The sequence below is a fragment of the Brienomyrus brachyistius genome, chromosome 4, assembly GCF_023856365.1.
Source record: "Brienomyrus brachyistius isolate T26 chromosome 4, BBRACH_0.4, whole genome shotgun sequence".
NCBI classification, from domain to species: Eukaryota; Metazoa; Chordata; class Actinopteri; order Osteoglossiformes; family Mormyridae; genus Brienomyrus; species Brienomyrus brachyistius.
In genome coordinates, this window is record NC_064536.1 from 31725013 (window position 1) to 31749401 (window position 24389).

General features: G+C 44.4%; 3 protein-coding genes and 1 long non-coding RNA gene across 4 annotated transcripts in view; 3 read left to right on the top strand and 1 right to left on the bottom strand.

The window, feature by feature from the left end:
- Positions 1–24389, top strand: part of LOC125740334 (tripartite motif-containing protein 16-like) — a 109608-nt gene that overhangs the window by 50335 nt on the left and 34884 nt on the right. The gene's annotated exons all lie outside the window — the stretch shown is intronic.
- LOC125739783 (uncharacterized protein K02A2.6-like) lies at positions 5557–6192 on the top strand. Its single transcript, XM_049010238.1, is given in 3 exon segments — positions 5557–5710; positions 5713–5875; positions 5877–6192. Coding segments are annotated over 3 exon segments (633 nt in total).
- Positions 8059–23091, top strand: LOC125740331 (tripartite motif-containing protein 16-like). Its single transcript, XM_049011307.1, has 6 exons — positions 8059–8697; positions 15224–15319; positions 15899–16132; positions 16303–16462; positions 16825–16884; positions 22140–23091. Exons 1-6 carry the CDS (start codon positions 8107–8109, stop codon positions 22673–22675), a joined length of 1677 nt encoding a protein of 558 aa, XP_048867264.1. The 5' UTR covers positions 8059–8106; the 3' UTR covers positions 22676–23091.
- LOC125740357 (uncharacterized) overlaps positions 8233–24389 on the bottom strand; it is a 66849-nt gene continuing 50692 nt past the window's right edge. Inside the window, exon 3 of the long non-coding RNA XR_007397580.1 lies at positions 8233–8343. This is a non-coding gene — a long non-coding RNA (uncharacterized LOC125740357). The remainder of the gene's footprint in view (positions 8344–24389) is intronic.

Here is a 24389-nt window from a genome sequence, read left to right on the forward strand (position 1 = left end):
CTCTAAAATAAAAGTACTGCCTCTTAAATTTGCTGAAGTTAAAAAAATGTAACTTTGCTATACGAGCACATTTAAGAACAATGAGAATGGGCATAGTCTAAATGATCCTCTATCCTGGCTGCAGTCTGTCTGTTTTTTATTTTATTATCATTTATGTCTGGCTTAAAAGAATAAAGTGAATGGTTTTCTGATTTCACAACACATTTTATTATCAGTGATGTACTGTATGTGAAAAAAAACACATATATCCCTTTTCTTGGGGAATCCTGATTTACTTTATATTAGTTTGAATTTATTTTATCCCACACTATTTAAGAATAAGACCAACTATAATGTCTTGCACAAAACACTCACAGTGGCATTGCAGTAATACAGATATACCCCTGAACACAGTAGAAAGGTGGATTCTTACTCTGACGTCCTTCTCCTTCCTCTGGTGACAAGCTCCACATTCTGTGCTGCTGCCTCTGCTGGCGGCGTGTTTGTTTCTCTCCCCCCTGTCTAATTTAGATGTGGTGCACTTGTTCCCCTGGGGGTGGGTGTATAAGGTGGGTCCCCGGCTAAGGGGGGAGGAATCGATCCTGTGGCAGCCACCACGCCGGCTTCGGCTCTGCATCAGTGTTTCATTCTCCTTTTCTGTTCTGTTCTCTCCTGTTCGTGGTCTTTGTTAATAAATCACCCCTGATAATTGTGCCATCCGAGGTCTGAGGCTGATTATGCTGCATCTGGCAGTAGCTGGACCGTAACATGTACAGAATGCATGTGTATGCATGAGATTTATGCACAAACATTTCTGTGACACACTTAGAAACAGTGACATACATGCAAATGTAACGGAGGTCCTCTCTCTCTCTCTCTCATACAGTGTACAAATAACATTAATTAAATACGTAAATTACGACATACCTGAAATAAAAGAAAATAAACAATCAGGCACCGGAGCGAGCCAGACACACACAGCTCTGGCTAAACACAGGGAAAATACACATATGTACAGTGTAAGCTGTGCTAGCACATAGAAACCTTCACCAGCTAAGTACCTACAGCCGGGCTAACTTGGCTGCAGCGTGGATCTGGTGTACGGTGAAATATATATGTATAAATAAAACAAAGCTATACATACGATGCACAGCACACTATGATGGCCATTATATTTCAGATACACGAAAATCTGATTTGCAAATAACATTCACAAAACAAGGACCATGCCTGACACGATACCACCTACCTCTGCCTCAGGACAAAAGAGGCAGAGCAGGGGACAGCAGGCAAGTTAAGAGACCCAGTTTGGGAAAACCACGCCCCCGTATGCAAATAACAGGTGCGTTAATTAAGGTGGCCAAGAAATCCATCATGAGTGGGAAAATTCAGGGAAACACACACAACCCGACTACACTCACCCCCACTGGTTTCACTGAATTTCATCCACAGCCGATACAATATAATAATGAAAAAAAAAACAAAAAAAACTATTAATATGCATGTAAGTGTCCCCCAAAGCAAAGACATATAGTCTACCAGCTAAGAATGCTGTCCGGTGAAGGACTAGAGAGGTGGAGGAGCTAGATATACAGGGGTTAGTTAGACCCCAAACCAATCATAGCAGAGGTGCCATATACACCTCAGAATTCAGGTATACACTCTACTATACAGCAACAGTGTAACGTGATAGACTGCAAATGGTGATACTTCTCTCCCACAAAGAGGTACAGAATGGAGAGGAGAGACATAAAAATGCCAATGTACATAAAAGGGAACTTATCATAATACCCGTATGACAACCATAATGAAAAAAAGAATGAATGCACTATAAGGAGCTCCTCTAATACAAACTCCACACCCACTCAGCTGACATGGTCTGGATGAGCCTATTCACTGGCGTGCTGCGTGCCCCCGTCAGGCCCGGTGAAACATACGTACTGTAATAGGAGCATCCGTGTATGTAGGGGAACTTGCAGATAGCATGGGATCAATAGACAGAGCCTCCACAGTACCCATATCAGAGACAGCACACACAGGACTATCACAATACTGGAGACACTGAGGTATTTCTCAATTCCACTCCCATCAAGTCTGGAACCACCACACCCCCCTGTCAACAGTTTCCGGCCCAAAATCCCATGTGACACTGCTGCTTGTACCCGAGCCACCAGTAAACCTGGCAACCCATCTCACGGTCCTATCATCAGTGTCATTGTCTACACTGAACTGTGAGCTGCCAGCCACACTCATGCTACCCCCAGAACGTGACATATGTTTGCCCTCCCCATCTGTCTCAGGAAATGGTAAGAAATCAACGGGCATGATTAGGTTCCTGTGCACTGTCTTCACACCCCCAGATGGACTCCTGATTTGTTATGTGTGAATGGTGTCGTTTTTGGAAACTACAGTGTACAGTGTGCCATCCCATTTATCTGCCAAACTCTTCTTACTTTGTTCCCCCTTATTAGCGAGTAGGACCCTGTCACCAACATTAACAGGCAGACCCTTTGATTTCCTGTTATAAAGCTCCGTCTGCCGACACTGCTGCCTCTCAGCATTAGAGCCATGGCTTCCCTTAAATCCCTCCCCAGAGACTCTATATAAGTATCCATGTCCATTGTATCCCCATCCAGCAGGACATTCTGAAACATCAAGTCTACAGGCAGTCTGGGAGTACGACCGTACATCAGAAAGAAAGGGGGGAAACCTGTGGTCTCATGCACAGTACAGTTGTACGCAAAGGTAAGACTGTTAAGCATTTGGGGCCACTTGACCTTTGACCTACGTATGTGGAAGAGCCCTAATCAGGTTCCCCAACGTGCGGTTCATCCTCTCTGCTTGACCATTCCCCAAGGGGGTAATACGGAGTGGTGTGTGACTTCTCCATCCCAGCTAACAAGAGCAGCTCCACAATTAAAGACCCCTCAAAATTAGCCCCCTGATCTGAATGAATGCAAGCTGGAAACCCATACACACAAAGGAATTTGTTCCAGAGGACCCGAGCTACCAACTTAGCAGACTGATTGGGGCAAGGATATGCACAAGCCAGCTTAGTAAAAAGGTCAGTAACCATTAAGGCGTCAATAGATTTGTTATTAGAATCTTCTGCAGACCAAAAATCAATGCATACTAATTCCAAAGGAGCTGGGATAGCAATGGAAACGAGAGGAGCCCTAGCCTCAGGTTCCGGAGCCTTGCTAACTACACACCTCTTGCACCTGTGTACATAATTCCATACGTCTCTTTCGAGCGTGTCCCAGTAAATCCTCTGTCTAGCCAGCCACAGAGTACGTTGCTGACCCTGGTGACCTGCCTCATCATGAACCCCTTTCACCACAGTGGACCTCAGTGCTTCGGGCACCACATACATTCTTCTACATTCTACAGGCATTCTTTTTGGACACAGGATTCTTAGCCACCCTGTATAGCACCTAACCGTGTTGTCAGTTTACCCCACTGCCTCAAAACCCTATGCGTCTCACGGGATTCATGTACCCGCTCGCGCCTGGATGGACGTTGCCCCCTATCAACAAAGAACCTTATCCTGCTGATGCTGGGATCCTGACACTGCCTGTCATACAGTTCTTCATGACTAAAAATAGGTAATGTATGCTGACCAGTCGTGGCCTTGGCCCTCAACTGCTGCGTATGAGAGATAGCCCTAAGCTCAGCACCATACTCCCAGTTTGAGAGGACAGCAGCACAGCAGAGACCTCTTCATGCGAGCCTCTGCCTCCCGCCAACTTCTGAGCGACACATGTAACCCCAACACACACATCATCAGCCACTGGGGCAGCTCGCTGCTGTCTAAATTCAGCAAGCGCAGTTCAACATGTCCTGAACTGAATCCACCTGCAAGTTCTGAGTTTCTTTGAGCAGTTGAACATAGGAAGTCCTGGTCAGGTGATGCATAACTCTGTGCCTCACAAATGGCAGCCTGCGACGCATGGATAAACATCAGCCACTCTGGCATTTTGGCGTAGGGTTAACAACCTTGACTGGAAGCCAAGTATCCAACATACTGGCAGTATTTCAAATCAACTTCAAATCAGCTTTGTCCTGCACTAGCACAGACGTGTAAAATAGACTGTCACTCTGCACAGCTCTCATGGTGTTTTTCATGACTATTTTACTTGATTTCAGCACTGTCTCACACAAATACGAACACGCAGACTCAATGCCATCATCTACATTGGAGGGAAAACTCAGTCGCCTACCACTGCCCACAGTCCCCACTGTGGCAGAACTAGCAACACGCCTCGCACCCTGAAACCTGCCCTGACACTGTGCACATGTGTGCTCCGGACTGAAGCACGAAAAGCACAACATATGCAACCTGCAGTGAGACTGAGTAGAATGGTCAGCACTCTGACACACATCGCATTTGAAGGTGCGTTTCACACTCTGCTTAGGGTGACTATGCTGAGCAGCCTGGACGTTGCACACTAATGCCTTCTCTATCAAGCCCAATAACCTGTCCGGTGTGGTGCCCTCCGTAGCTGTACTGTCTGACATGCCCACCCCCACTGTAGACTCACCAGACAGCATAACGCCACTCACAGCCTCAGTTACCGGCGTGACAGCAGGAACCGTGTGCTGAGACACATGACCCCTCTGACCCCTGCGGTTTCGTAAATACTCATCCAGACGTGCCTGAACTTCACAGGCCGTCGAATTCCTGGTCATCCCTATTCGTGTACTTTAGACCATAAAACCTGGCCCATTTGGCTGTGTTGCATGTGAACATTAGGGGGGGAAGTCAGGGGGCTGAGGGTAGACTAGTGGTCGCAAAGGGTAGTGGGCCCAGTCTTTTTGGTGAACTAATATGGAAAATTTCTCCAAGGTCTCTCCAAGGTTCTGGCACCCCTATACAAACTGCTGCACAGGGTCAGCAGGTGGCAGTGGTGTGCAGAGCAGGAGAAGAGGTAAATGAACTCCTTCAATCAGTTAAGTTGCTCCTGCATTACGATCCAGACAAAGAGATTACACTCTCATGTGATGCTGCCCCCTATGGAGTAGGGACAGTTCTATCACACGTCATGAAGGACGGGTCAGAGAAGCCTTTTGGTTTTGCTTCACGGACGCTGATGGTGGCGGAAAAGGGTTATTCGCAGCTGGACAAAGAAGGGCTTGCCATTCTGTTTGCTGTAAACCGTTTTCATCAGTATTTATATGGCTGTGTTTTTTACATTTATACAGATCATAAGGCACTACTGAGCGTGTCCGGTGAGACCCGCTGCATTCCCCCGTTGGCCTCTGCCCGTATCCAGTGTTGGGCATTAACTTTGTCAGCCTATCAGTATACTATGGTGTACAGAGCAGTAAAGGACAATGCCAATGCTGATGCAGTAAGTCGACTGCTGTTGCCAGAGGTGCCAGTTTCTACACATGTGCCTCCAGAGACTGTTTTTTCATTAGAGAAGTTGTCTGTCACAGCAGCTCAGGTCAAGCAGTGGACAGAGAGACCCGGTCCTGTCTAAGGTAAAGACTTAATGTTACAAGGTTGGCTCAGTAAGGCTCCAAGCGAGGAACTGAGGCCTTATGTGCAACATAAGACAGAACTGAGCCTACAAGATGGGTGCGTTTTCGGGGGCAGAAGTCATAGTGCCTCACCAAGGCTGTTTACATATGATAGAGGAGATACATGAGGCGCATCCAGGCGTGTCGAGGATGAAAGGTCTAGCAAGGTCCTACGTCTGGTCGCCGAAAATTGACTTCGAGCTGGAAAATAGTCATGTTCACAGTGTCAGTCCAACCAGAAAATGTCACCACCTGCTGCTTTGCACCCGTGGGATTGGCCAGACCGTCCGTGGTCGAGGTTTCATCTGGACTTTGCTGGTCCTTTTATGGGACAGATGTTTCTGATCATTGTCGACGCCCATTCTAAGTGGATAGTGTCAAATCAGCAACATAACAGCACGCTCAACAACAGACACACTCAGACAAGTGTTTGCAGTTCATGGGTTGCCCGACTCCCTGCTTACACATAATGGTCTGACTTTTACCAGTGAGCTGTTTCGCGAGTTCTAGGAGCAGAATGGTATTCGCCACATTCTTGCAGTTACTTTCCATCCAGCCTCGAATGGACTGGCGGAACGGGTGGTCCAGACAGTGAAGGAAGGTCTGAAGCACATGACAGGTGGCTCGCTGAGCGCTAGGCTTTCGCGTTTCCTGTTTAAATATCGTCTCACTCCAGAGACCACTAGTTAGGAATAAATGCATGTCTTTTACACAACTTCAGCCTCTGTTCATTGCATGCTCACAATAGTCACTGCTTCTGTGCAATCTGGCTCCTATGCTCTGAAACCTCAAACTCCCGTGAAATATCACGGCACTCTCTCTCATCGGCCGTGAGGGGAGCTTCGCTACCGGTCGTTTACATTACCTGGTGATGCAGCTCGGTGGACGAGCCTTCTATTCTAACCCAGGTTATTGAGCGATACTGGTTATTAGTGAATCCCATTTAAGTCTCACATTAACAGACTCACGAGGATTCACAATTGAGTTTGGAGGAGCCGACCATTCGGCATAACAATTACTTAATAATCATCATTAAATAATAATGTTTTTTTCATTTCAACACTGGAGATATTAAAATTTACCTGAGGTAAATAATTTCAACACCTGCTGCACGAATCTTTCATCCCGGTGACCACGACACCAACCGCCAGTGATGTCTGTGGAGCCCAGAAATACCAGCCTAGCTGCACTAGTGCCCAGTCAGCACCTTGACAGCGGCATGTTTGCAGTGTCATGTTTGCCTCACTTGTTCACCACTTTCGGTAACAGTATCTGCTAAGTACTAGAAATGTAATCGTATGTGAGTGAGTATGTCTGCTTTGAAGGAACAGAGATCACACCTTACTGTAGGTACAGGGCACAGAAACAGGTAAATCCTGTAAGGTAACATTCTTAAAGTCAGCATAAATTCCAACACAGTTCTGGAATATGAAGTTCATAGTCAGTCATAATTTTGTAGCATTAAAATGTAACTTTTAAATAAATCCTAACAGTATGTGTGATTGTGGGGAGGTGTGGGGTCTCGGGGTGTAACCTCTGTCTCTGGGCTTGTTTCCTGTCCCTCCTGCTGTATGTGTGAAGTCTGCATGTTCTTCCAATGTGGGCTTTCTCCTCCTACTTTGGAGAACATGAAACTGCGATCAGCCGATTGGAATCTCTAAGCTGCCCTTAGTGTGAGTCTGTATGTGTGAGTTTGTGCTCTGCTATAAACTAGTATCCTGTCCATCGTGTCCCCTGCCCTGTGCCACCTGGGACAGGCTCCAGGCTCCCCACCCCCCTGTACAGGATAAGCAGTAATGCAGGACGGCTCCACACTGTTCCAAAGAAATGGCGCTCCAGCTCCCTTCAGGACTTCAGACCAGCTGCTCTCACTTCACGCCTCCAGGCTTGTAGGTGTGGCTCCCACTCCTGGTTCTGCATGTACAGCTTGCATGTTCTCCCCGTGTTCCTGTGAGTCTCCTCAGGTCTGTTTCTGCTGTCTCATGCAGCTTGGTGAATTAGTGTCACTCGATTGTAACAGATAACAGAATAACAGATATTCTCCATCCATCCATCCATTTTCCAAACCGCTTATCCTATTGGGTCGCGGGGGGTCCGGAGCCTATCCCGGAAGCAATGGGCACGAGGCAGGGAACAACCCAGGATGGGGGGCCAGCCTATCGCAGGGCACACTCACACACCATTCACTCACACATGCACACCTATGGGCAATTTAGCAACTCCAATTAGCCTCAGCATGTTTTTGGACCGTGGGGGGAAACCGGAGTACCCGGAGGAAACCCCACGACGACATGGGGAGAACATGCAAACTCCGCACACATATGACCCAGGCGGAGACTCGAACCCGGGTCCCAGAGGTGTGAGGCGACAGTACTAACCACTGCACCACCATGCCGCCCCAACAGATATTCTCATTAAAGCTAAATAAATGTCTGTTGTGTGTATAGTTTGCATAATGTAATATTTTAGTTATAAACTTCAACACCAGTGTTTGCTCAGTCTGCTCTTCTCAGTCTGGCCTCAGTCCAAAACCACACCTGCTGCAGCCTGAGAAGCAGGATGTGAGAGAAAACGAAACTGAATCATATCAGTGTTCGTGGTAAAATGGCAGAAACCAGTGTTGCAGTGGATCAGAACCAGTTCAGCTGCCCAATCTGTCTGGATCTACTGAAGGATCCAGTGGCTATTCCCTGTGGACACAGTTACTGTATGAGCTGCATTAAGAACTGCTGGGATGAGGAAGATTGTCTTGGAGTTTACAGCTGCCCCCAGTGCAGAGAGACCTTCATACCCAGACCTGTTCTGAAAAGAAACACCATACTGGCTGAAGTGGTGGAAAAACTAAAGAAGACTGGAGTACAAGCAGCTACTCCTGCTGCCCATTATGCTGGAGCTGGAGATATGGAGTGTGACATCTGTACTGGGAGAAAACACAAAGCTGTCAAGTCCTGCCTGGTGTGTCTGGCCTCTTACTGTGAAACTCACCTCCAGCCTCACTATGAGTCTCCAGCTTTTAAGAAGCACAAGCTGGTTGATCCTACTAGACATCTGCTGGACAAGGTCTGTTCCCAGCATGACAGACCCCTGGAGGTCTACTGCCGTACCGACCAGCAGTGTATCTGTTTGCTGTGTGTGATGGATGAACACAGAGGCCATGATACAGTCTCAGCTGCTGCAGGAATGACGGAGATACAGGTTAGGCCAGAAGTTTTCTTATATGAATTATAACATTTATTTGAAATAAAAGGGGCTTTTGTCTTTACACATGTGAGTATTATTTCTATGAAAACATCCAGAACAAGTATGGTTTGAAAATGTGAAAGAAAAATTAACTGAAAATACAATTTTAAAAAGCTTTGATTGAATTCGTACTGAAACTCCTTCAAACATCGAATCATGTGGCTGCAGTTGATTACATACAGCCAGCAAACAGGGTGAAGAGGTTCACTTACTGTTTAGCTGAGCTTCTGAATGGCTAAGATATGTGAGCTAAGAGGGTTTAAATATGGTGTGATCACACATACAGTGGCTAACAATTAACCAGCTAGAACTGGGGTCCGTTTCAGAAAGCAGGATGTCTTGCTTAGCTGGAGAGCTTGTCGGGTTTAAGGTAGTTTGGGATAAATATAAGTGAATGAAGGAAAAGGCCATTTAAACTGGGACACATTAAATCCAACAAGTTATCTGGCTAAAAAAGAAATCTTGCTTTTTGAAACCGGTCCCTGGTTTTGCTAAATTGCTGTCCGACTTGCAGCATTGGAACGTTTTTAACTCGTCTGTGACGTCATTCCCAGCTCCGAGTTCCGACCTCCCAGGTAAATGGAGCTCAGCATGAGTAGCGGCTCCATCACCTCAGAAACAGCCACCGTCCTGGGATTTTAATTTCACACACTGCAGTGTGTAGAGTTTACTGAGAACGGTGCAGTGAACATGAAACACTCAGAGCGTGAAGTAAAAGGAGGAAAGTAGTCAGGGCCGCAGTGGGACTGAATATCTAACCGGGAATTCAAGCCCCCAGACAGCCCAATATAAAACTACATAAACAATGACACTGTTATTATATGTTTCTATTCACACATCCATTTTCTAGGCTACTGAACACACATTCTTACCTACACGCTTTAATTTTACCTTCATGCAATTTTTACCGGCACATTTCACTAATATTAATAAAGCGTGGAGCAGCTTTGACATAAATAATGAATCTTCGTCTCAGTGCCTGTCCTTGTGTCTCTTCCCCGTGTGGCCAGCAGCCATCGCTGTCCATCCCCTTTGTCCTCTCATCGTCTTTGGCCCTAGTGTGTTCTTCCTTTTCCCCACATGGCTGCATTTGGCTCATTGGGATGAGTGTGTGACATAGAGGCTGGGATCAGCTGCACATGGGTTTGAGGCAGATCAGGAACCAACCTCATGTCTTTCATTTAATTATTGCTTTTCTATTCTTCCTAGTGTTTATTAGTTATTTGTTCTCCTTGTGAAGCTTGTCTTGTTTTATTATGTTCCACATGTTTCCGTGTTTTCTAAGTGTTGAATTCCTAGTGTGTGATTAGTGTTTCTTACTTTCAGTGTTTGTTGGAGTTTCTCTAGTCTTGTGTTCATTAGTATAAGTTACTGCACCTGTTGCCTGTTTTCCCTGCACCGTTGTTACTGGTTAATTGTCTTATGTGTCACATCTGCCTCTTCGGTAGTTCGGTTGTCTGTTGCATTTAAGTGCTTGTCCTCCTTTTTCAGGCTGGTTCATTGTTTGTGTGTTGATAGATAGATAGATAGATAGATAGATAGATAGATAGATAGATATAAAGAAAGAAAGAAAGAAAGAAAGAAAGAAAGAAAGAAAGAACTTTATTGATCCCACAGTGGGGAAATTTGTGTGTTATCACAGCTCCAGATAGATAGCAAGAAGAGTTTCAAGAGTAGAGAATATAAAAAAATACAGAATAAGAGTACAAAGTTAAAATAATATAAAATAAGATAAGACACTAATACAATAGTAGTGCCTATGTACACCCATACACAGTATGAAATATGGATAGTGGGTTGTGGAAAAGTGCAAGTAATAATAAATATCAACTACTATAGCTACAATTTACTATTCAGATAGTGCTGGGTAATTGGCATGTACATATATATACCTCCATGCAATGCACATACATCCATACATTATCATACAGATATACCTCTTCATACACGTAAACTGTAGATGCAGAGCCATATACATACACATATACATGCACATGACCATACCTCTATAAGGTGCTTTATGTATGAAGTGGTAAGTAATGGTGACCTTAAGGTAGCATGTAAGTGACTCATGACATCATGATGTGTTACAAAGTCTAACTGCTGTCGGGATGAATGATCTGCGAAAGCACTCCTTCCTGCAGCGAGGGTGTATCAGTCTCTGACTGAAGGAGCTGCTCAGCGCACTCACAGTCTCATGCAGGGGGTGATGAGGGTTGTTCATGATGGATGTCAGCTTCGCTAACATCCTCCTCTCAACCACCACCTCCACAGTCTCCAAAGGGCATCCCAGCACAGAGCTTGACCTCCGCACCAGTTTGTCAATTCTGCTTCTGTCCCGTTCCGTGCATCCGCTCCCCCAGCAGGCCACTGCACAGAAAAGGGCGGATGCCACCACAGAGTCGTAGAATGTCCTTAACAGGGTCCTGCATACTCCGAAGGACCTCAGTCTCCTCAACAGGTAGAGTCGACTCTGGCCCTTCTTATACAGGACGTCAGTATTTGTAGTCCAGTCCAGTTTATTGTTGAGGTGAACACCCAGGTACTTGTAAGAGTCCACTATCTGAATGACTTTTCCCTGGATGCTCACCGGTGTTGGAGGGGGTGCCTTCCTCCTAAAATCAATGACCATCTCCTTCGTCTTGCTGGCGTTGATTTGGAGAGCATTGGTCTCACACCAGCCGACAAAGTCACTGATGACCCCCCTGTATTCATGATTGGTCCTGTCTGACACGCATCCGATGATGGCCGTATCATCCGAGAACTTTTGTAGGTGGCACTGGTCCGAATTATAACAGAAGTCAGAAGTGTACAGGCTGAACAGGAAGGGTGAGAGAACCGTGCCCTGTGGCGCGCCTGTGCTGCAGATTACCGTCTCAGACACACAGTTGTGGAGCCTCACATACTGCGGTCTGTTGGTTAGGTAGTCGATGGTCCATGCAGTCAGCTGCTTGCCTACACCGGCTCCCTCCAGTTTCCCTCTCAGTAGTGCAGGCTGGATAGTGTTGAAAGCACTGGAGAAGTAAAAAAACATGACTCTCACAGTGCTCCCTGCCTGCTCTAGGTGAGAGAGGGTTCAGTGCAACATGTAGATGACAGCATCGTCCACCCCGATTCCAGACCGGTATGTGAACTGCAGGGGGTCAATTGCTGAGCTCACCAGTGGGCAGAGGTGGTGCAGTATGAGCCTCTCCAAGGTCTTCATCAAATGAGAAGTCAAGGCCACAGATCTAAAATGGTTGGGCTCCTTGGGGATGGTGGTGGAATGTTAGGTCATTGTCTTTAGTTACAGCCTGTTTTTCTACCTGGTTATTTTTCTTGCTTTTCTTCCCTTAGTTGCCCATAGTGATGGCAAAACAAAGCTTTCCGAAGCAAGACTGTCGAAAAATGATTCAGTACTCAAAGCTTTTCTAAATTATGAACATTAGTGCCACTGAGTGGTCAAATAAGGAAATAGCAGCTCATTTTGACTGAGTGTCGTGCATCAGAATATATACAATTAGGCAAACATTCAAGTGGTCTGTAGTGCTTTATGCACGTGAATGTACTGATTAAGTTGGGTGCAATATCTTGTGGTTTGGGCAACCTTTGAATTACCTTGGAAGGGGTGCATGTGTAACTCGAGGGGGCATTGGACTAAAGATATTTGTAGAGGAACAATATTTGTTGAACATCGTGTTGGTTGCGTTGTTTTATTCACAACTTCTCCCACTTTAGAGAATATCCACTGATATGGAACGGAGGTAGCTGGAGTGCAGAGAAACTATAATGCAATTTCATATAAGTGTGGATAGACAGCCATCTGCATATCACAGAACTGCAAAGGGTCTTCAGAACGCAGTATATTTGGGTCACTGAGGTACTGCTGAACCTGCACAGTAGCATCTGCTGCAGAACTCTTGACCTGTCTGCTCTCCCCCACATCACTGTCCAGAAGATCCTTCAAACCTGGAACAAAAATGACAAAGCCTGAGTCATTATATACACTATGCATTTTGTACTGTGCAATAATAATTATTTATCCCAATTCAGATTAATCGAACATTATCATTAAAATGTGAAAAGTTGCAGTACCGGTGTGCATCGCAGTAGCAGATGAGGTTCCTCCAGGCTCTGGTTCTGGTGGCTGGATGCATGTTGGTGTGGATGGGTTCTGCTGGGTCTCCTGTAATCTTATGCTGGACACACACTCTGCTGTAAGGCGTCTCACAGCAGCCTGAGCATTAGATTTGCTACATAAACCTGCAGTTTTATATCTTGTATCCAGCAGTGTGGCCAGTGTCATTATGCTCATGGTCTCACAGACTGACATCCTCTCAGTGAGCAACTTCAAGAGGTTCTTGCACAACTGCTGGGCCTTGACATTCTGTGTCTGGGATGGTTTCAGATTCACAGCATGTCTAAGCATGTGGATGAGAGAAATTACCTTGGATCCTGATACTCTCTTCTCTTCAGAAAGTGTAACAGATGCCTCATTGAAATGTCATAAATGATGTGATATTCCTCTGAGGTCAGGGTAGTGAGCTCTGTCTTCAGAGTGACCAATGCAGCACCAACTGGTTCTCCTTGATCATTTGATCATTGCAGCATTGAATAGGTGCTTTTCCAGCTGGTTTCCAGTTCTTGGACCATTTTGAGTGTGGTTCTGCCCATCAGCAGTTGAATTTGACAAAGCTTTTCTCCAGCAGTTGTACTGGTTCTGAAGTTGATCACACAGAATCTGTCTTGTCTTGGATCTGATATCGTCAGGTACTTGTGTTTGATCAATGTCCTTCTTCACAGCCAAATTCAGTGCATGTACAATGCAGGTTGTGTGTCTGACACAGACAATCACATTTTGTGCAGCGTCAGTGTGAGCCATCGGACTTTATTCTGTATTCCCCACTCCTCCATCAGGCTGCCTCGACTGCAGCCATGTTTTCTGCAGAATGAGACTCTGGGAATTTTCCTGCTCCCAATAATACGGTCGACAGCTCAGTCTTATCATTTATAAAATGGCATTTGACTGCTAAATAAGCTTCCATATGTATGAATGTCCACATGTCAGATGTTAGACTTACTGCTTTGGCAGCTTTCTCACCTCTTCCTTTGCTTTCTCTTTTTCTATCTTAAATGTTTCTGTCACCAAACCCTTTCATGTTTGCCTGGATGGGAGAATGTAGGTTGGATTCAGGATCCCCACAAACTCCCTAAATCCAGCGTTATCCACTATGGTGAAGGGTTGTGAATCCTTCACAGTCATATTGACCAAAGCCTCATCAATCATCTGCTTCTTGGTCTCTATACTGGGAAAATTATACAGATTATTGGGTAATACCCTCACCCTAATCTGATATTATGTCTTCATGCAACTAACCTGAACCTTGAACACAACAATAACTAATTATTATTATAATTATTATCATATTATATTATTATTAAATCATGAATAATAAATTATTAAATTATTTTTGTTATGAAACCTTATGCTGCAGTGTGTGTGCAGAGAAATATTTGTTCTATAACACGTTCGAAACCAGCAATGAGGTTTGCGCCTCATTTTCAGTTTCCAAAGCAGTCAGATGGTTGAGTGCAGAATGAAGCTTCAGATGACCATGGTCACGTGTTTTGGGAGGAACGGAGGAAACCGAAGCTGTGCTTCAGAACGCAATGTATCATTTTTTTTGGCACATACCTCGGAGCTTCAGTGTCAAGCTTAACATCACTAGCTGCCCCATTCCCTCTGTTAGTCTACGTGTCATTTTCTTAGCTACTTTATCCCTGGTGAGTTTTGACCCCTTATTGTTCCTTTATTGTGTGTTTCCATAATAAATCCCATTTTACACATTTTCTGTTCTGAATTTGCATGGAACATCAGTGATGTACACTATGACACGGTTTCTATATGAATGGGTCACAACAGTCCAAAATTAAACCAACTTCCCAGCGGATTCAGAGTTTTTAGGGTCGCAGGAGAAAAGATGCATTATTGTTGTTCACAGTGCAGTTTATACACAGTGGCCCATTATCAACTGACATGCGATCTGACATCAATCTAATAGGACGCCAGTTGAGTAGCCGGTCCTGCAGTGCAGCCCAGGACACATTCGCCTTCACATTGCTATAAGAATGTGGTCATATGCAGCCCAGACCACCTCCCAATGTGGTTTGAATGATCGGATCTCAATGTATCTTCAGTGCATCCTGGGTAATTAGCGCTGTCCACTTGTGATTGGATCACCCAGGACACATGTTAATACCAGGTGGAAACAGGACCAAAGGGTCTATGTCCATTGAATCCTACCTACAGTCAATAAATCATTAATGAATATCCATCCATCCATCTCCTAACCAGTAATCCCAGTCAGGGTCATGGGGAGCACCTGGATCCTTTCCCAGGCAGCATAGGGCCCAAGGCTGGGATCCACCCTGGACAGGATGATTAATGAATATGATCCCTGCTAATGAAAGAAACTTTTGTCATCTTGTTTCCTGTCTGTAGAAACAAATGGGTGAAACTCAGAGGGAAATTCAGCAGAGAATTCAGATGAGAGAGAAGGAACTGCAGGAGCTGAGAGAGGCTGTGGGCTCAATCACAGTGAGTATGAACCTGAGGAGAAGATAACAGCTGGCTTGTGATCATAATAAATCGTTTCTCAGATACAACAGATTGCAAATCTACAGACTTGTGGGGATTAATCAAATTAATGCTGTTGTGGGTTATTCTGGGTCAGAGGTTGAATGCGGCAAAGTTGCTAGATAAGAGTTTAACTAAGTGTTGCAGCAGTAGTACCTTATTTATTTAGAAAAGTACCATAAAAGGCTAATTTGAGAAAAATGCAGCTTTTCATAACGCAGCATAATGCAAATAAACACCAAGAAAGTCACCTATTAAACTGAGACCTAATGGCGACAACCAACCTGCCCCATACAGCCACCAGTCTCTGCCAAATCCCTGCAGCTGACAGTGTATGAGTTTAATGAGGGATCATTTCCAATCAGTGCTGGCTGGGTTTCAGTACCTGAGGTATCCAGAATGGTGACACTCCAAACCCCAGCCCTGTGCTGTTTTTATATCTCCTGTCGGGTCACATCTCTATTGTACAATGAGGCTCTCTGGAGTCTCAAAAGGGGTCAATTGTAATTTACCGTCCTCTGCTCCCTGTGTCACCAACAGAGCTCAGCAAAGTCAGCAGTGGAGGACAGCGAGAGGATCTTCACTGAGATAATCCGCTCCATTGAGAGAAGACGCTCTGAGTTGACAAAGCTGATCAGAGATCAGGAGAAGGCTGTAGTGAGTCAGACTGAAGGAGACATGAAGAGACTGAAGCAGGATATTGATGAACTGAAGAGGAGACACTCTGAGCTGGAGCAGCTTTCACACACAGAGGATCACATCCATGTCCTCCAGGTAACAGAACAGCTACTTTGGCAATAAGAAATCCAGAGTATTCAAATGGATGCATGTTCTCATTTGTATTTCAGCTAGTCTGTCATTGGTCAGATGTTAATGGTCCTGTTAATTAGATGCCATACACATTTGTTTTAATGAAGCTGTTTAATCAGACTGTGTGTCTGTAGAGGTACCAGAGTCTTCCTGTCACCCTTGAAGCTGGATTTGGACCCAGAATCTCCGTCAGTCCACACTGCTCTTTTGAGAACATGAGGAAGGTGGTTTCTGAGCTGAAGGATGAACTGGAGAATGTTTGCGAAAAGAAAATGGCAGAGATCCATCATACAGGTTGATAAATATAAACATTTTTCAGTCTGTTCTGGTTATTATACACCATGCAGAGAGAGTGTGCAGTACAGTCAGCCTCACGTTGGGGTGACCAAATCAGTTTCTGTTTCCAATAAGACTAAATCTTTATGAAAACCTGTGAGCTCTAAATTCTACAGGCTGCAAAACCCAGAACACGATTTGTGTTTTTTCTACATTACAGAATACAAAAAATCTGTATTATGTGTAACTTTCCATGATTTGCAGTTTGTTAAAAATGCCTGTTATTGTCCCTCATACTGATAATACACAGTGAGTGACGTCCATCTCCCACAAGTAAATTCCTTTTACTCACATCCCTGTTTCTCTCTCTCTCCTTATAGTTACCAAAGACACCATCCTACCAGTATTAGTGCCCAGGACCAGAGCAGAATTCTTACACTGTGAGTCTGTTCACACACACGCTTCTCTCTCCCTGTATGAGGTGGAGTGTGTTTTATTGTGTTTTATTGTGTTTCATTTTCTTCTGCTACAGGAGCTTCTCTTTCTCTCTCCCGCTACCTCCTGGTCTTTCACATTTACATGAGCTGTTTTTGTCAGTAACCTTTGAATCCAGTTGCAATGCAATGCGAAGCAAGGCAAGTTTATTCAGGGTGTTTTTCCACTGCAACAAGTACGGTACTTTTGGTACTTTCCCTTTTCCATTGACTAAAGGTTGAGTTCCAGTACCAAAAAGTACCAGTACCCAAAGTACCCTTTCTTTTTTGGTACCTCAGAACTTTGGGGTGGAACTTGCAAAAGCATTCACTGTCAATTTAAATAGCACAAAAAGCACATAAATAGGTAACTAAAAAGAAGTTACATTGTAGAGGCAGCGTATGTCAAAACTCTTGCTTAATTTGACTGAAAATTGAAAATCTGTAGCAAACAGTAACATTTTAAGTCCTGATTATAATGAGCTGACAGTGTTAGCAGACCTCAGGTCTTCAGGAAGCTTGTTCCACAGACAGGGAGCATAGAGACTAAAAGCTGCTTCAGCCTGCTTGGTCTTCATTCTGGGACACTGAGTGAATGTTTCCCAGATGCCCTCAGGGGTCTGGATGGTTCATAACGTTCAAGGAAATTAGTGCCATTTAGTGCCTTTTACACAAGTAATATTTAATTATTAATCCTCTGATGCTCAGGAAGCCAGTGCAGTGATTAAGGAGCTGTGTGATATGCTCCACTTCCTTGGTGTTAGTGAGGACTCTGGTGGCAGCATCCTGGATGAGCTGCAGCTGTCTGACTGATTTATAACCAAGATCTGTGAAGACACCATTTCAATAGTCTAACCTTCTGAAAATAAACACATGAACAAGCTTTTCTATATCTGGTTTAGCGAGAAATCCTTTTATTCTTGCTATGTTTTTAATGGTGAGAAGCTGATTTTGTAATTGTCCTTATGTGACTGTTGATATTTAGGTCTGAGTCCAGAACTACACCAATATTTCTGGCTTGATCAGTAGATTTCAGTTTCATGGATTCATGGTGAGCAATAGCTTTCAGTCTTTCTGAATGAACCAATACAGGGATTTGGGTGTTGGGAACACAGGAGGATGGGCCAGACCCAGGGAAAAGAACATGGATGCGTCAAAGGAAAGAAATTAACAAAACATAACAGCTCTTCCTACCCTGTAAAGATTATAACTAAAACCAAAGATAGAAAATAAAAACCCAGACTACACTAGGCTTACCCACCTGAACATAAATACAGAAGGTGGCACTCGCCCTCTAACCCAGTGTGTTCATACAGAGAGAGGACCTACGTGTTAATGTATGTCTGCATACTTCTTACCTGTTCAGTTTCACAAGGGGGTGTGGGGGGGGGGGATTGCAGATGACAGGAGGAGAGTATCAAAGACACCAAATGAGACTAACAACACAACAATATCTGCCCTCCTAGACACATAGACACAGCCAGCTACTGAATGCTAGGCCCCTCCCATCAGGAAGAGGCTAGTCGGGATTGGTTAGATCTTCCACTGGAACACTGAGCACCAATGATGGGTTGCCCTGTATTTCAGATGGATAGGGCTTAACAGTCAGGAGCAGCAATCCTGTTCTTGGCAGATCTGGGAAAAGGGGGAGAAAGAAAACAGATATCTACACCCCCCCCCCCCCTTGTATGTGACACTATAGTCACATGGGGACACTGTAATGTAGAGCTGTGTGTTGTTTGCTTAACTGTAATAAACAATTTTGGTAACATTTTACTTAAGGTCGTGTTTTTAGTAATTTATAAACACATTCATAATGCATTATAACAGTTAGTTCCGACCAAGAAATCTGATTGTTCTATGAGGGCCGTTATCAGAGTATAACCCCATTCTGACATCTCACACTTTACAGGTGTATCTATAAACCATCACATATGCAGGGTTGCCAGGTCCATGGTTTTCCCGCTCAATTGGGCATTTTTTGTAATCAAATTTTTATTTAACAATTTTAACATAGAACAAAAATCCCCCCCATACCCTGAGACAGCATGTAAGCGAAAAGGAAAAACACACACACACACACACACACACACACGCACATATATATATATATATATATATATATCTGCCAGCCCCAGAGAGGGTGCAGCTGGAAGCTGGGGACAAAACTATGATACCAGTAAAAACAGTGAAAATAAAGATGTAACAGAGTCAGATAATATTTTTAAAATTGATGTCTAGATGGGTAAATCCATCCATTTTCCAAACCGCTTATCCTACTGGGTCACGGGGGGTCCGGAGCCTATCCTGGAAGCAATGGGCACGAGGCAGGGAACAATCCAGGACGGGGGGCCAGCCCATCACAGGGCACACTCACACATCATTCACCCACACATGCACACCTACGGGCAATTTCGCAACTCCAATTAGCCTCAGCATGTTTTTGGACTGTGGGGGGAAACCGGAGTACCCGGAGGAAACCCCACGATGACATGGGGAGAACATGCAAACTCCGCACACATGTGACCCAGGCGGAGACTCAAACCCGGGTCCACAAGGTGTGCCATGGGATGGCATTACCTAGGAGTGCAGTACAATCTATGGACAAATTTAAATTGTGTTTGCTGATGGTTCGGATTTTTAGAACAGTTTTTAATGTTTTGAAAAATGACACTCCAGGATAACACAGGGGTGGGGGAGAGCTCCATCTGCCAGACGGAAGTGACAGAGAGGTTTGTAAGAGGATTTGTGGAGAAGGGAATAGAGACTGGACACGGGCTTAGAACTGGGGGAGAGAGTCAAAGCAAACGTGCAGAGCGGGTGAGATCAGAGGATGGGGAGGCAGGAGGTGAAGAGAGTAAATCAGAATAAAACTGAAAAAAGGATTTGTTGATTTCGAGAGGGTTAGTGGTGACGACACCATCCTTAGTTTTAACTGCAGATATCGCTGAGAATGAGTCACACTGCCTAAGCCTAAGAGCCAATAGTTTACTAGGCCTGGCAGCAGAAACATAATAGTGCAACCTGGTGTAATGAACCATAAACTCTGTGCAGTGAGATAGAAGAGAATTCAGCTCAGCTCTTACACTTGTAATAAGGATCTCATGATCCTGATCATCCACTGCAGGACGCGCACTTTCTAACTGAGATAGAGGCTTTTCTAATTCAGAAATATTCTGACGACCATCGCGAGCCAAACCGCTGGCAAAGGCAACCGTAGAGTCATGAAGGAAGCCCTGAACAGCCATCCAGCAGTAGGTTGGGTCATCAGTTCAGCCAGCATTAATGGAAATAAATTCCTCTAGTCTAGGGGTTAAATAAGTTATGAATTCGGGGTTTTGAAGCAGAGAAGAATCAAATTTCCATCACGGGGCCCGAGAAGGTAGAGAAGGCAGCACCAACTGAAGGAAGGCAGACTTGTGGTCAGATAGAGAAGAGGAAATCAGAGAAGCAGAAGAATGAGTCGACTAAATTCAGGTCCTGCACAAATTTACACAAGGAGCGGGTGGAGGGGGGCACCCGGCTACCCAGGAGAGAGGGGGATTTGTCCAGGGCAGGATTGTGAATGGCGTTGGGATCAGTACCAATAATAAGCTTTAATTAAATTCCTGGAATCTAAGAATATGATTGGACAGTTCCAAGAAGAATGAGCGGCCTGGGGGGTGGGAGTATAAGCAGCAACAAAACAGACCGTCCTGCCCCCCAGGTCAGAAATAACGTAACAGAACCTGCTGTCAGCGTCCCTCTCAATTTGAGAATATGGATTTGAAGGGCCCAACTAACCAAAATGAGCAGCCACATCTCCGAGAGGAAGCTGATGAGGAGGAAACAAGCCTGTAGAACCTGGAGGCCGCCAGCATTGCATCTTGCTGCACTAAGTGGGTCTCTATTAAGAAGGCAATATCAACACGTTGTCTTTTCAAAACATCAGATATATATTAGATTAGATAAGTGGCACAAAATGGATGGATGGAACTGTATTGAAAAGTAATGCTACTTATGAAAGTGGGAAAGTAAGAATTTCAAGTTAGAATTTCATTGTAATTTGCACTCGACACTGCATTCTCAGAAACTTATACTGCCATTAATTTTGAAGCCACTGTACACAGACGGGCACAATAATGTTAGGAATATTTTCTTTCTTGCCCCTGAAAATATACAGTTTTACAGGCCACTCATTCTTAAAAAAATCAGATGCTACTTTAATACTATCTGTACCGTATATAAACACAATGTCCAGTGACAAAACGTGACCATACTGCCACCCCAATTTCTGTTGGTACTGCACCTCGCGCATGTGTCGCGTATCCTCATGTAGGCGTACAGACACAGCCGGAATCAACACAGAAAACACGTGGCGGCCAGACTGGTACTTTTATGATGCGTTTTACGTCATCGTCCTCCTCCGCGGACGCTGGCGTCCACTTTAAACAACGCACATGCTTTTGACGAGGGTTGGGGTAGTTTGCAAACCCTACAGACAATTTAAGGTAATAAAACTGTTACATACATATAAATGCGTATGCATGTGTGTGCAGACCCGAATTGAAAATCTCACGCCAGCCAGTTGATCAAAACTGGCGCTTTGAATTTGTAAAATGTAGGGAAACATACACAGACCTCACTGCTGTGGTACGTGTGCAGGGAATATCAGAATAATAATTTACTGAAAATATTACTTAAATAGGACACATTTAAGCCTAGATGCGTCCGCGCGCTGCTGGAAAGAGGTGTGTGTCCAAATTGGTTTGAAAAATGTTCATATTGTGACGTAAAGACAAACTGGTGGTAATCTTTGTCTTATAATTTTATTATTAACATGTCTGATGAATGCTGTTTGTAATTTTATTCACCTGTAATTAAGGCTATTAATTTAGCACGCGCAGCTTCTTCCCGCCGGCGTCGCGCGGCGTCCGACATTTCCTGAGGTATTTCACATACTTGAATTCCTGCTTCTTTTTTATATTTTCTGTATCGTACAGAATAGTAGAGCGCAGGCTAAAGTGCAGTTGGGTCCCCAGCGAGTCTCTCAGCGCGGCGTGTCTCACAGCGCAGGGGGCAGCCGGAGCGCCGCAGACTCGGGCGGCTACATGAGTATATTGGGAATAAAATGTATGTATTGGAGCGAGTTCTGTGTTAGTGAGTGTGTGAGGTGTGACAGTGATAATGATGGAGATGCTGGGCTTCGTCATGGGATTAATCGCTCTTCCTCTTGCCTACAGACTCCTGCCAGCTGACGCTGGACCCCAACACAGCAAACAGATACCTGTCTCTGTCAGAGGGGAACAGGAAGGTGACACGGGGGGCAGAGCAGCCATATCCTGATCATCCAGAGAGATTTGACTGCCGGTCCCAAGTCCTGTGCAGAGAGAGTCTGACTGGTCGCTGTTACTGGGAGGCTGAGTGGAGTGGAGATGGAGCCTGGATAGCAGTGACTTATAAAGGAATCGGGAGGAAAGGAGGGAGTGCTGACTGTCTGCTTGGATTCAATGACAAGTCATGGATGCTGTTCTGCTCTCCTGACAGTTACTCTGTCTGGCACAATAATAAACGGACTGTCATACCCATAAAGCCCTCAGGCTCCCGCAGAGTAGGAGTGTATCTGGACCAGGCGGCTGGTACTCTGTCCTTCTACAGAGCCTCCTCTGATGGACTGACCCTCCTGTACAGCTTCACCTCCTCATTCACTGAACCCCTTTGTCCAGGGTTTGGGGTTTATTATCCAAACTCCCCCGTGTCGCTGTGCATGCTGGGATAGCTGACAGTGTGCTGGAGGAATCATTTTTACCGTATCAGAGTGTCACACGTCACTGCTTCTCTATGGGAAAAAGGTAAAATCTCTGCTTTATAACCAGTATAACCCTTTTTACTCTGTCTGAAGTGTGACGTATGTTAGACAGAAATAAATGAATGTTTGTTCAGTTTGCCAAAATGCAAAATGACTTTTGTTCTATATTGTCAATGCAGCAAAACTGCCAGAACAAATTCATAGTAAATGCAGTTGTACCAATAAAGTGAATTCTGATTCTGAATAAAATAAAATGTAATGAAATGTAAGCCTGATGAGTGGGGGAGCTTTTCCCCTCCCCTGTATATGTGCATTTTATATATTTCTGTCTGTATATTGTATTTGCTGCCTGTACACTGACAATAAAGGCTTCATATTTTATCAAATTAATGTCCTGGTTCTGCTCTGCTCAAAGCGTGAGGTAACTGAGTAACATAAAACATATAATTAAATAAATTCACTTTACTGTAATTGAACATAAATATCAAAATTAGATTAAATCAGCATATATAATAACCATGTAAAAGGAGACGGGAGACATAACAGCGAAAGCAAAAAATATCCGTAGAGTTAAAAAGAAAAGTCATAAATCACATCAGTGACACACGTTAGATTAAAAGATCAAAATACAACAAGCAAGAAAAAAACTTCTTAACTAAACCTGTGAACTGCTATACCTGACAATCGACAAGCTAATTAGCAAACGGCGTCTCTCTGACTCCCATTAAACATGGGAAAAGAGTAATTAAAAGGCGAACTAAGTCCTTACTACCTTAGAGAATAATTGCACAAGTAATTAAAAATAAAGTGTAACACATTTTTATTTCTCCCAAAAAATACGGTTTAACTTATGACAGCTGAACCTCACGTCCGCCCCCTACTGCCGCCCTGAGGTAACTGCGGGTTTCCCGTCGGTCGCAGCAGGTGAGACGCTGCGGTCCCTCAGTTAACGTCTCCATCACAACACGTTAGATATGGTTAACGGGTACAGTCATTATTTAACATAATCTGGATAAATATTCCAAAATAAAATTCTTAATATTTTGTGAAGTCTAAAAAAACATGCATATTTAGGAACAACGAGAATGGATAGTTAAGTTGATTTGTTATTCTGACTACAGCATTTCAATTTTTTATTTAAACCAATGTGGACAGCATTCTGATTTCACTACATACCTGATCATCTATGATGCACTGTATATGATTCCAAAAGACCAAAAAAGAACAAAATCTCTTTTTTAGGAATCCTGATTTGCTTTATATTTTAGTCTAAGTGTCTTCTTTTTAATCCACACAATTTAGGAATAAGATTATCAGATGCAATGTGACCCACAAAACACTCACAGTGGCATTGCAGTAATACAGATATACACCTGAACACAGTAGAAAGGTGGATTCTTACTCTGACGTCCTTCTCCTTCCTCTGGTGACGAGCTCCACATTCTGTGCTGCTGCCTCTGCTGGCGGCGTGTTTGTTTCTCTCCCCCCTGTCTAATTTAGACGTGGTGCACTTGTTCCCCTGGGGGTGGGTGTATAAGGTGGGTCCCCGGCTAAGGGGGGAGGAATCGATCCTGTGGCAGCCACCACGCCGGCTTCGGCTCTGCATCAGTGTTTCATTCTCCTTTTCTGTTCTGTTCTCTCCTGTTTGTGCTCTTTGTTAATAAATCACCCCTGATAATCCAGC

What these genes read in the sequence shown, in the direction of transcription:
- LOC125740331 (XM_049011307.1), top strand. Translation starts at nt 8,107, where the DNA reads ATGGCAGAAACCAGTGTTGCAGTGGATCAGAACCAGTTCAGCTGCCCA. An exon ending in CAGGAATGACGGAGATACAG is followed by an intron (nt 8,698 to 15,223) that starts GTTAGGCCAGAA and finishes TCCTGTCTGTAG; the next exon opens with AAACAAATGGGTGAAACTCA. An exon ending in AGGCTGTGGGCTCAATCACA is followed by an intron (nt 15,320 to 15,898) that starts GTGAGTATGAAC and finishes TGTCACCAACAG; the next exon opens with AGCTCAGCAAAGTCAGCAGT.